Here is a 13,547-nt window from a genome sequence, read left to right as displayed (position 1 = left end):
ATCTGCATAGTCCATGTCCTCCAGCTCGTTCATCAGTGTCCACTGAATACCTTTCCCGGAGGTAGCGTAGGCCGTCCTGGTGATCCAGTCCAGCACAATGAGGAACAGGAGTGGTGACAACAAACAGCCCTGTCTGACTCCCATGCTGACCCTGAATTCCTCCGACAATCTCCCAGCATGGATGACCTGGCAAGAAAACTTGTAGAGTATTCGAATAATATCCACGATCTTCTCTGGCACACCATAGTGTCGTAATATGTCCCAGATTGTCTGCCTGTCCACGCTGTCAAATGCTATTTCAAAGTCGACGAAGCACACATAGAGTGACGTTTGCCATTCCATTGTCTGCTCAAGATGACTCTGAGCGTTGCAGTCTGGTCCGTGCATGATCTCTCCTTTCTGAAGCCTGCCTGCTCATCTCTGAGTTGCTTGTCAATGGTATCTTTCAATCACTCCAGGATGATTCTTGGAAGGACTTTGCTTGGAATGGAAAGCTAGGTAATTCCCCTCCACATGTCGCATTATAATCACAGGGGTGATTAAATAAATCTGAAGGTACCACAAAGGAGAGTCAACACTTTCAATATTTAAGCCTTTCCTGCTCAAAAAAATATAAATCTTCAACTTACTAATTTCCATGGGACCACGAAGTTTTCCCATTTTGGTAGGGTACTTGGTGACTAGTTTCTTAGAAAGTAGTTTCGTTTTCAACATCATCTGTAACTGCGCTTTCATGGAAGCGATTTTATGTCGTAGGTTTGCTTGGTCTCTTGAGTCCCCAAGGTCATATCTGTGAACATTGGGTCAAGGCTACAACAATATCAATGTAAATCAAGTAATAACTACTATTCTATATTTTTGAGATGAGGAATTATGTACATTATTTACAATGGACAGGTATGTGTCCTCACCTTGTTTGTTGTTACCACGTTTCAGCTGATGTACTCTCCAGCCTTCATCGAGTGTTCTGGCAGAATTTCAAAGCCAACCCTTAATTTCACTAATGGGGTACTCTGTTCTCATTCTTAAGATATTCATTTTTTTTGCTGATGTTACTTTTTCTGTTGATATTATTTTCCAAGTCCCTGCCTGGGATTGAACCCAGAATCCAAGGGTTAGTAGCCTGCACTCTTATCTACTATGCTATATGCTCGTAGGCCTACATGCATATAGTGTAGCCTGAATTCTTATCCACTATGCTATATGCCTGTAAGTCTACAGGCATATAGGGGAGTGGATAAGAGCATGGGCTACTGACCCTCGGATTCTGAGTTCAATCCCAGGCAAAGACTTGGTAAATAACGTCTACAGAAAAAATAACATCAGCAAAAAGAATACCTTAGGAATGAGAGCAGAGTACTCCATCAGTGAAACAAAGGGTTGGGTTTGAAATTCCACCAGAACACCTGATGAAAGCTGGAGAATACATCAGCTGAAACGTTGCAGTAATAACAAACAAGATGAGGACACCTAGCCATCCATTGTAAATAATGTAATAACTACACAATAAAACAATCTCAGTAAACACTCTACATTGAACCTAACAAGTCATTCACTCTTTAGATTATTAGAATTAACCCTTTGGGTACCACCCCTACTGAGACTGTCTTTTTGTTTTGTGATATGAACTTCTTGTTTAAAGTTACCTAAATTAAAACTTTCCATCAAAATTTTGTGTTTTGTTCCAAACATCATCTTCATAATGAGAAAATTATTTTACTAAATTCTTCATTATTTTCAAAATTAATTGAGACAAAAGCAGTGTATTTCAAAAGACATATGGTAACGAAAAGGTTAAAGTGATCTAAATTAAAACTTTACATCAAAGTCTTGTGATAATTTGTGAGCCGAGCACCAAACATACAACGAAAAGCTTCTAGTTTCTACCAACCAAATCCACTCGCAAGACGTTGGTCAAGCCAAGGCTGTGATAAAAGACACGTGCTCAAGGTATCACACAGTGGAACTGAACCTGGAACCACAGGGTTGGGAAATCAACTCAGATCATACAGCCATGAAATATTTTTCAAGGAGATAGAACAGAGTATTTTCTAAATAAAAGTTGTGATGGTAGAGCTGCAGACAAAAAGGATACAAGTTCTCTTCGTCCAGTTCGATGTCCATCTCTTCTGCTGTCTTCCGGAACCAGTTATTTTCATGTTTTTTCTTGTCAAACCTACAAATATACGTAAGAAAAGAAATTTGCTAAAGCCACCATTTAATAAAGATTTACATGAAATCAAACTGGGTATGGAGAAACTAGTTTGTGTAACAACCTCACCATTACTTGAACTTGAGGCCCTTCTTAAGCACTGAATTAATCAGTTTAATATCGATGGTCCCAAATAGGGACAAGGGACAACATTAATTCAAACACATTGTTTGAATTAATGATGCTCAAGAAGAATTTATGAACAATATTTGCTTGAAACTTTGTTAAATTTTTTACATACAGATCTTAAATTTTGCCAATTACTGAGCATTCGTGCTGGTGCCGCGTATAGAGCACTCGTGCTGGTGCCGTGTATAGAGCACTCATGCTGGTGCCATGCAAAAGGCAGCCAATACACTCTGTAAAGTGGCTGGCATTATGAAGGGCATCCAATCGTGCCAAAAACAGATAATGGAACCTGGTGCAGCTCTCAGGCTTGCCAGTTACAGCCAAACTGTCCAACCCATGCCAGCATGGAAGATGGACGTTAAATGATGATGATAATGATGACGTGTTGAAGTTTAATGACCTATTACTAATTGAGGCTGTTAATTACCATGGATTTATTCTTTGATGATTATTCACCAATTTTCTATACAGATGATTTACAATTCTTTTTTATTATTAAATTTGACAGCTACAGACAATTGAAGTTAATTAGCAGGTATCGAAGCGACAACTTTACGAATAAGCACTAAAACTGAACCTTTATGTTTAAAGTTATAGGATTGATTTCAAGAAACCTGAGGAATATGAAAGGATTATTGCAACACTGCCATACTAACCTGTGTTCTTCAGTGTCAATTTTCAGTGCCAACTGCATCCTGGCATTTATTGCTGGTATGTAACTATTGTCAACCGGAAACTGGTCAAAGTCTTTGGCTGAAAATTGAATGGAAACAGACTGAATTACGTTGGATTGGAATGTTGATTTAGCACGGAAATGCTATGAAGATGGCCATGAGGTAAAGTGGTTGAGAAATTCACTTCATTAGTGTGTTATCCGGGGTTCAATCCTCCTACATGGCATAGCAACTTGTCAAGAGTCTTTTTCTTGGGCCAACCCAAAGTTTGTAAATAAAATTGGGCAGACAGCAACTATACCAAAGCCCACCACCCCTCCTTGGATTGGTTGCATTTGTGATTGAGTGTGACCCTGTTTAACAACCCTTGCTTGTCCTTTGGGTAATTTTAGCAGAGTCCAGTCTGATGGTAACACTGGAACCAGGTCTCTGGTCTGAGGATAACCTTGGAGTCCTGATTCCATTTCTTCACTGGTCCCCCCATTAGTTTCAGAAATGCTGCCATTCCTCTTTTCATGAGACCATTAAAAGAAAATGTATTGTCGGGGTTTGGACTATATTCTATGTCCTCAATAAACTCAGAGCAATCAGAATTAGACAACCAACCGATCGATTCTTCAATCACACATTCACCTCTGAAATATGAACCAAGCAAGAGCCAGACCAGGTTAAGGCCCTTATTTCTAGCAGTTCTCAACTGTGGATCCCAGGGCCACATACGGCCCTCATGCATCCTTTCAGCAGTCCCCAACAGTTTTTCTTTGACTTGTGGTTTAATTTTTTTGGTGCAGCCCCCGAAAAACATTCCAGTTTGGGATCTGGCCCAGATATAAGAAGTTTAAGAACCTTTGATTTAAAAGTCGTCCAGCGCTGCTGGAGAAAGTCATTTATGTAAAATCAGTTTGAATTTCTGAAGATGAGCAGTTAAGGGTTAAAATATAGGAAGAGAAGGAAGCACTTCTGAGACAGATATGATAGGAAAACGGACAGTAAATGAAATGATTATGTTTGTGTGGAGGAGGTATACAGTCTGAACAAGTTGAAGAGCACAGACCATGTAGCAGCAATAAGACAAGAAAAGATAGTTTGACAGTAAAAGGTTGTCTTGTCAGATAAATGATGCTAAAGTTGGTCTTAATGACCATTATGTGTCTGTCTTCCATGCAGGCAAGGGTTGGATGGTTTGACAGAAACTGGCATCACCAGGGGCTGCACCTCTATTTGTCTGTTTGGCATGATTTCTACAGCTGGATGTACTTTCTCATGTCAACCACTTTACAGAGCACACAAGGTGCTTTACACATGGCACCAGCAGTAGTGCTTTCCATTCAACGAACTTTGGCCTTCAGCCTCCCAGGATTGATGGAAAAAAAAACAAATGAAAAAATAATCAACTGCACCCTTCTCTAGAAGTTGTGACCTTCTGTGTATATGAGAAACCAATATTGTTTCTGATATACTTACCAGGTTCTATACTATAAAACTGTTTGAGTTTTTCCTTACTTTTAAGACATTCCAGGCACAATGAGCCACAAGTAAAAACGGTCAAATACACTTACTTCTGTTCAAACTATAAAGAATCTTTCTGTAACCTTTCTGCTCTTCTGGAGAGATAAGCAACACTGTTAAACCTTCTTGTGAGGCTCGAGCTGTACGACCACTACGGTGTATGTAGTTCTAAGGAGGAGGAGGAGGAAGAGAAGAAGAAGGACAACAGTTTAAAGTAAGAAATAATTTTCTCTGAAGAGTTGCAATAAAAAGAAGAAAGTTTGAAATAAAACACTGGAAACTAAATAAGCCTTTTAGATCAGAATCTATCGTATTTACTTGCATATAAAGCACCCTGTTTTGCACTGGATTTCCTTTCGAGTGTTGGGCCTCACGGAGGCAATGGCCGAGACCTTTAGCATTACGTCGTGCTTGAGAAGAGCCATCAAGCCAATCGAAATCACAGTCGTGGCAGATACTGGTGGCACGTAAAAGCAACCATTGCACTCTTGGAGTGGTTGGCATGAGGAAGGGCATCCAGCCGTAGAAATCATTCCAAATCAGACTGGAGTCTGGTGCAGCCTTCCAACTTGCCAGCCCTGATCAAACCATCCAACCTATGCCAGCATGGACAACAGATGTTAAATGATGATGATTTTAATTTTTTAAAAAATAAAATAAAACTAGAGTGTCATTTAAACATGAGCAAAGCCAAAACTGTGAAGGGAAAAACTTTGTACTCTGACTTAATCCTAAATCAGGGATGGAACTTATACAGAAGGATACATAGTACATAATGAAGGCACATAGCCTCATCATCTCTAGATCATGGGTTCCATTCCTGAATCAGGTGGCATGTTGGGTTCTTCAGCAAAACACTTCATTTCATGTTTTGCCCTGTGGATGGCAGAGCAGCAGAATCATTGGTGCACCAGCGGAGATGTTTTACCGTATATCTTCCAGCTCTTTCCATTCTGAGTTTTAATTTCCAAACCCCCAACCCCCACCCGACCAGGAGACAGCAACGGGCGACCACTCCAGTATTCATTCCAAGTCTAGTCATTGTAGCCAAAGTTCCAGTAAACTACCCAACAACCACAGGGAGGGTACAGGGCTTCCCAGGTCACATAGGGAGTGCTAGAGAAGGTTCATATGCACAAGACCTTCCCAAGGGTGAACCACCACTGCCCTAAACATGATATATCATCATCATCGTCGTTTAATGTCTACTTTCCATGCTGGCATGGGTTGGACGATTTGACTAAGGCTGTACCAGGTTCCAGTCTGATCTGGTAAAGTTTCTACATCTGGATGCCCTTCCTAATGCAACCACTCCAAGAGTGTAGTGGGTGCTTTTTCTGTGCCGCTGGCACGAGGGTCAGTTAGGTAGTACTGGCATCGACCATGCTTGAATGGAGATTTTTACATGCCACCGGCATGGGACCAGTTATGTGGCACTGGCATCGACCAAGCTATATATATAGATGCATATATAACAGACCAGCACAGTAAAAGCTCTGGCAGTCTTTGGAATAGGTTATGGCATGTCTAAGCTCGTTAAAGTTAATAGTAATTAAATACCAACAGCTGCTATGTCAGGTACAATGACAGACACACCACATATTGCTCAAGATTTTCAGTGAAAGAACCTTGCGTAATACTAGTATCAGACATAATCTCACCCCAGTATTTGACTGGTATTTTATTAATAGCACACGGTAATATACAATGATGACATTCACAACAACATAAAATAACACATTACAATGAAATATATTTTAAATATTCGTGCAAAGAGGGAGACTGGTTGCAAAGCTAAAATACTAGGTTACTAACCACACTGTGATCAGTTCAAACCTTACTTGAGCCACTGTGCTCCTGAGCAAGGTACAAAACACAGATCAATGTTAAAGCATAAATTAAATCCTGGTGCAGATACAGACTATAAACTTTATTTAGTAACTAGTTCACAGTTAATTGTAAAGCTTATTCAGTTATTAAAACAATACTAACCTCCACTGTATGGGGCACTTGGAAGTGGATAACATGATCTATTTTTGGAATATCCAAACCTCGAGCAGCAATGTCTGTAGCTAATAGCAAGGCATTAGGATTGGCTAAAAATGAAATAATTACAACACAGATTATTATTATTATAGAAACATATAGAATAAAGAAAGTAGTGGTGAGATTCAGGTTTTCTCTTGACTTTGAAACTTTGTTATTATAGTAATTGCACACACACACATACACACATATATATATATATATATATATATATATATATATATATATATATATATATATATACGACGGGCTTCTTTCAGTATTTGTCTCTACCAAATCCACTCACTAGGCTTTCGCCAGCCGGAGGCTATGGTAAAAAACTTGCTCAAGGTGCCATGCAATGGGACTGAACCCAGAGCCATGTGGTTGCGAAGCAAGCTTCTTATTTCTTTATTGCCTACAATAATTGGAAGTTTGAAAAATAATCAAACCAAATCAAAGGATTGGCACCGGAATTACTTACAGGAAAACCGCTCCAAGTTTTTTAGTCTCTGTTTTTGATGCATGTCAGAGTGTAAAGGTAACGGGTGGCACTCGAGCAATGTGAAAATGGACACTAAACGGCGAATACAGTCTTTGCTGTTGCAAAATACTAACGTTCGGCCAAGATGCTGTTTTAAAAAGTAATATAAATAAACATCCTGCAAAGACAAAAATGAGGGAAAAAAAAGAAAATTACCATTTGGGAAAAATAAACTCAAAGCAGAAGTATTTGCTTTGTCTGGAAAAAGAATCAATGAAAACAATGTTGAGACATAAAATATATCAATGCAGAACTAAAGATTTATGATTGATAGAAAAGATCACAAACCAGATATCCAGTCAGAAGTAGATATGAAGGTGAGTCAAAAAGTAATGCCATTTTGTTTAGGACAGGTAGAATTACCAACACAGGAACATGTATCAGACAGAGGACCAGCTTCATTTTGGGGAATGACACAGGTTCCTGTGTTGGTAATTCTACCTGTCCTAAACTAAATGACATTAGTTTTTGACTCACCCTTGTAGAATGCTGTAGAGGTGTAGGCTAGGCCGTATGATTAAGAAGTTTCTTTCCCATCCACATGGTTTTCGGTTCAATCCTGCTGTGTGACACCTTGGGCAAGGGTCTCCTGTTTATAGCTCTTGGCAGATTTGTAAATGGATTTAGTAGATAAAAACTGAAAGAAACCAATCACATGCGCATGTGTGTGTGTACGTGTGTGTGAGTAAATATTCTTGTGTTTCCTTGTCATGACATCATGTGAGTCGTAAATAAGCGTCCCTTGTATCGAGTCTTCCATGAAAACCTATCCAGCCATGGAGAGGTTTAAACCTTGCTTGGAAACAGGTGAGGGCTGGTGGCTGTTTAAGAATTCAATTGAAACATTTTGGTTAGAAATAAAACAATTAAAGGGCTAAATAAACATACCTTTTTTTCACGTTCACAAAGAACTTTGGCTTCGGACAGTTTCTCTGCAGTTCTTGTTTTTTCAGTCAAATCAACCATTTTGGCTCCTTTTTTCAGACCCATCTTATACATCATCATACCTATATATATATATATATACAACATATACATCTTATACATCAGCATATCTATATGCAGCAAAGACCACCACATCAATCCATTTGTATTTGTCCCTCTATCATACTTTAACCTCCAAAACCCGATATAAAATCACTACCCCCTTCAAATGTTACCCCTTTCTCAGTCAAGGGAGCGTTTTTTTCTCTTACTTTTTCTTCTCTTGCAAGTTACTTGGCAATTTCACTAGCGCCAGTGGCATGAAATAAAAACACCCAGTACACACCAAAAAACAGCTGGCATTTGAAAGGGCATCTAGCCATAGAAACCATGCCAAAGCTGATGTTGGAGTTCAACATGGCCCTGGAGCAACCTGGATCCTGTCAAACCATCCAACCCATGCCAGCATGGAAAAAAAATGTTAAATAATGATGATGAAGCTACAGGTATAGTGATGACATTAACATACCTGTATATACAAAATGTAAAGACATGAAAACCTGGTTAAAAAGACCTTCAGCATTTAAAGTTAATAATCAAACAAAACAACTACAATCTAAAGAAACTAGTGAGGATGAACATTGGTAAAATTCCATCAATTACATTTTACCAAAGAAGACCTTAACCTAAACACCAGACATCCCCTCCCCTCATCACATAAGAAATTGACTTATTTCATAAAGTTAATGTGATCTTCATCTGATAGAATGGTAAATCTGGAAAATATCATCACTACAATTAATGAAAGTACAGGGGACCCAGAAAAAAACAAAACCCATAAAAGTTTTATTAAATCCTACAAAGGTCGAGCAAATTTCTTGAAACTTCCTGGACTTAATCTTTGGTCTGTGTACACCCATTCCCTTTGCATAAAAGTCATGTTCTTTTCAAAATATGCTCCAAATGGCATACATTGCACAAACACTTGCATACGTCATGCAAAATTGTCAATTACTCAAACACGTTCCTCTTTGGGGATTTCCCTGATTTCTGCTGTGGTTGCTGCCAATCGTTTGAGGGTTCTTCTGGTAGACATCATCCTTGAGATACCCCCACATATAAAACTCTGGTGGGGAGGTCAAGTCTGGTGAATGGGGTGGCCACTCAACCTCACACTTCCTGTTGATCAGTCTCTCCTGAAATCGCTCTCTCAGCCAGGTTAGGGAGTCATTTGATGCATGGGGGTGGGGTGGCCCTGTCTTGCTGGAACCACTCTTCATCTCAATCTATCCTTCTGCATCATTTTATTCAAAGATTTGTGGATTCTGTTTTTTTTTTTTTTTTTGAGGTCACCCTGTGCATTGGTAAGTTTTCCATTATTTCCTCTTGTTAGACATGAAGTTAAGTAATTCATGGATGAAGAGTAAATGAGATTTGAGAATTACACCATGTCTTTCTGAAAAACACTGCCACAGTGTAGGACATTAGCTTGATATGCAAAACACGGGTGGGTGACAGATCCATCTCCATGATGCTTATCACCTCTCAAAGCATTAACCATTATAAACACCACCCTTGTCACTCTTTCCAGTTCCACCCTGATTACTCTCACCAACTCATGCAAAACATGAGCAGCCATGTATCTCCTCCACAATAAGAAACCTCTTCAGTTTTGACTCCTTATTATCAAGTAAAAGCCTGCCTCCCTTCAGCTGTAGCTTCACTCAGTTGAAGAGGCTCTTCGTCATGTTAGCCACATAGTGCCACAAAAGAAGCATCCAGTACACTCTGCAAAGTGGTGGGCATTAGGAAGGCCATCCAGCTGTAGAAACCATGCCAAAGCAAACAATGGAGCATGATGTATTACTGGGCCCATTGAATTCTGTTAAAACTGTCCAGCTCATGCAAACATGGAAGATGAATAATAAATGATGAAGTTGATGAGGAGTTGGACAAAAACAAGACATGGTTGAAAAGAACTTACGGATTTTCCCTTCAGTTGTCAACAGGTTAGCTTGAAACTTTCTCGACAATTTTCGTTGAGGACCTATGTGAGCTAATGTCAAAGTGGCGGAGAACAAAAATGTCTGACGCCTCTTCTGAGTCATTTTACTGAAACTGCAAAGGAAAATATCATTGGATTAAAACTAAGAAATAACAAATCTTAATGAATGCAAGGCATATTTTTTTTTCATACATGCATATCTATATACACACACACAATACATGATGGGCATTTTTCAGTTTCCATCTATCAAATTCACTCACATGGCTTCAGTTCTGAGGCAATAAGTATGTGTGTATCTGGAAGGGAGGAGCAGTGTGTATGTATGTGTGTGTGTGTGTCAGTTTGGTTGGTGAGATTGTGGCTGTTTGTGCATGTAGGGTGAGGGAGAAGTTGAAGGAAGGTGGGTGGTGAGTTGAGACCAAAGAGAGTGTAAGTTGGGATGGAAAAAAAAAAAGAAGGTATCATTGTTTTCTGTGGAGTCCAGAGTTTGAGGATCCATTGTGTAAGGCCAAGACGAACACTGAGAAGAGTGGTCTGTTGAGCAGAAATGCCAAGAAACAAGGGTTCTGAAGATGGATGTCCAATAGGTGCTTGGCAATCAGTGGAGTTGTAGAAATGTATAGTATGCATATGTATATGCATGTATCTATACCTTTCCACACGTTTACAATCTAGACTGCTAGCTTATTGCTTTTGTGATTTATATTCATTTTCTTGAGGCTTAACAATTAAAAATGGTATTTAAAAATACAAAAAAAAAATGTAAAGGAAAAAGAAAAGAGAAAGAGCAAAATAGAAAAGCAACGAATTGCTGATCATCATCATCATTTAACAGCCATTTTCTATGCTGGCATGGGTTGGAAGGTTCAATAGGAGATGGTGAACCAGAGAGCTGTACTAGGTTGCATTGTCAGTTTTAGCATGGTTTCTATGGCTGGATGCCTTTCCTAACACCAACCACTTTACAGAGTGTAGTGGGTGTTTATGTGGCACCAGCACCAGTGCTATTACAGGGTACCAGCACGGGTAACGTTTCAAAATTTTGAAACTTATTTTTAAGTCCATCTCTAAACGTTTTGTTGATTATTAAAATAAAAACCGTACTAACTGGCGTAACATGCTGAGCAGTTTCTGGAGTTCCTCAAAATGTCCTTTCTCTACCATACGATCAGCTTCATCAATGACAAGATATTGGATGTTTTTCACAGTTAAGATGTAAGGATTTCTCTGACAAAAGAAGAAAACAGAAATGTGTAAATATAAAAGGAAATATTAAGAGAATATGTAAACAAACATGCAAACACAAATACATACACACACACACACTCATATATATATATATAGATAGATAGATATATACACATACTCACACACACACACATATATTATACATACTTTCTCATAGAGTTCCCAAAGCCGTCCTGGTGTGGCAACAATAATATGTGGTTGTTTCTTCAAGATGCGTTCTTGTCTCTGTTCTGACATCCCACCAATAATAGCAACAACCTGGGAAAAAAAACACAATCTGTTCACAGACAAAAAAATTCAGCTGCATCTCAGATTACTAGCTATGCAAGTACATCTCCATAATAAATAATCTTAGAGTTTCCAAAATAATATACAGTTTCCATGGGTACTGCTAGTTTAAGCCTATTGATACTGACCCATGGTACTATGATACAAACTTACTGTTTTAAATTTATCTAAATTAAAGCCATCAAAATTTCATGTTATGTTCCAAACACCAAATTAACAAGGACAAAGTTATTTTACTAAATTCTTCATAAATTTCAAAGTTAATAGAATCAAAATCTGTGTATTTTAACAAAAATTTAGTAACAAAAGAATCTTGTAGCATTATTTTCAGCTACCTCAATGAAAATTCTAACCAGGATGTTTTCATTTGTATCAGCTTGATTGTGCAATTTACAGTCTAGAAGAATCGCAATTAACTTTAGAAGAATCAAACAATATGAAAACAACAATAAGAATTCCAGGAAGGATGAAGAGAACAATCTAGAAACTGATACAACAACAAAGACCAACTTGTGTTATTTAACCACAACGAAAATAGATACAGGAGTAAGTGACCTTTATTTTTGTGTATTTAGCGACAGCAACTAAATGGTTTTTCACTTGTACCGCCAGTTCACGTGTTGGAGTGAGAATTAAAGCTTTTAAACCATCATCCTCTGGAATCTGAGATTCTTCAAATTTCTTAAATACACTATCTTCATCATCATCATCTTCAACTTCATCTTCTAAAAGTTCACGATTTGTAGCCGTGACATTAATCTCAACATTTTGGTTATCATTGTCTGTTTCCAGTGCCTCGTTCTCATCACTAGACTTTCCTTCGTCTTCCTTCCCCGGAGCCAGGCTGCTTTCGTTGTTCTCATTATCGGTTTCAAGCTTTTCACTTTTCGATGCCTTAATCTTTTCATCTTCCATGATATTGTATAGAATAGGGATTCCAAAGGCTAAGGTTTTACCACTTCCCTACAACAAAGACAAAGGAAAATATTAGATTCAAATTTTGGCACAAGGCCAGCAATTTTAGGGGAGCAGGTAAGTCAATTAGATGGAACCTCCAAAGTTCAACTGGTAATTATCTTATGGATCCTGAAAGGACGAAAAGTAACCTCAGTGTAATTTGAACTCAGAACATAAAGATGGGTGAAGTGCTGCTCAGCGTCTTGCCCAGTGTCTTGCCCAGCTTGCCACTTGACATAAGAAAAATATTTAAACAAGTCGTATAAAGTGCATATCTTGATTAAGTGTAGTTACATTATAAAAAAAATAGTTTACATGTTTTTATTCTCAAGAGAAACTCTGTAACAAAACCCCCAAAGGCAACTGATGCTAAAACATTTGGTTAACAAATAGAGAAGATATGCAGGTCTCTTACAGTTGCAGCAGCACCAATGATGTCTTGCTTGTACTCAATGGCAGGAATCAGACATTCGTTCTGTATTGGAGTTGGCTGAGTAAAACCTTGCTCAGCAATTGCTTGGAGGACAAGTTCAGGCACCGGGAGATGAGCCCAAGCACCCATATCTAAGGAAGAAAAAGGCAAAAATAGAACAGCTTCCAGAACAACAACCATTACTGTATTCTTTGTATTACTTCTGGTTATGGTGGCAATGCAGTAAGAAGCTTGTTTCCCAACCATGTGGCTCTGGGTTCAGTCCCACTGCGTGGCACCTTCAGTGTTTTCTACTATAACCTCAGGCTGACCAAAACCTTGTGAGTAGATTTGATAGATGGAAACTGAAAGAAGCCCGTCATATATATATATATATATATTTATGTGTGTGTGTTTGTCCACCCTCCATCGCTTGACAACCAATATTGGTGTGTTTAGGCCCCTGAAACTTAGCAGTTTGGCAAAAGAAACTGACAGAATAAGTACTAGGCTTATAAAGAATAAGTCCTGGGGTCGATTTCTTTGACTGAAGGTGGTGCTCCAGCATCGCCGCAGTCAAATGACTGAAACGTAAAAGTGAGTATGTGTATATATAT

General features: G+C 38.7%; 1 protein-coding gene across 1 annotated transcript in view; it reads right to left on the bottom strand.

Annotated features, from left to right (window-relative positions):
- LOC106872530 (ATP-dependent RNA helicase DDX24) overlaps positions 1 to 13,547 on the bottom strand; it is a 23,229-nt gene that overhangs the window by 1,560 nt on the left and 8,122 nt on the right. The window contains exons 4-15 of the mRNA XM_052969889.1: positions 12,934 to 13,181; positions 12,117 to 12,524; positions 11,421 to 11,531; positions 11,134 to 11,252; positions 10,002 to 10,135; positions 7,982 to 8,100; positions 7,034 to 7,211; positions 6,517 to 6,620; positions 4,575 to 4,692; positions 2,998 to 3,094; positions 2,096 to 2,176; positions 630 to 790 (exon numbers count right to left, since the gene is read on the bottom strand). Of these exons, the coding sequence (XP_052825849.1) occupies positions 630 to 790; positions 2,096 to 2,176; positions 2,998 to 3,094; positions 4,575 to 4,692; positions 6,517 to 6,620; positions 7,034 to 7,211; positions 7,982 to 8,100; positions 10,002 to 10,135; positions 11,134 to 11,252; positions 11,421 to 11,531; positions 12,117 to 12,524; positions 12,934 to 13,181 (1,878 nt within the window). The remainder of the gene's footprint in view (positions 1 to 629; positions 791 to 2,095; positions 2,177 to 2,997; positions 3,095 to 4,574; positions 4,693 to 6,516; positions 6,621 to 7,033; positions 7,212 to 7,981; positions 8,101 to 10,001; positions 10,136 to 11,133; positions 11,253 to 11,420; positions 11,532 to 12,116; positions 12,525 to 12,933; positions 13,182 to 13,547) is intronic.

The sequence above is a fragment of the Octopus bimaculoides genome, chromosome 8 (genome assembly GCF_001194135.2).
Source record: "Octopus bimaculoides isolate UCB-OBI-ISO-001 chromosome 8, ASM119413v2, whole genome shotgun sequence".
Taxonomy (NCBI): Eukaryota; Metazoa; Mollusca; class Cephalopoda; order Octopoda; family Octopodidae; genus Octopus; species Octopus bimaculoides.
Note: the sequence above shows the minus strand (reverse complement) of the source record. Positions and strands in the feature narration are given on the sequence as shown.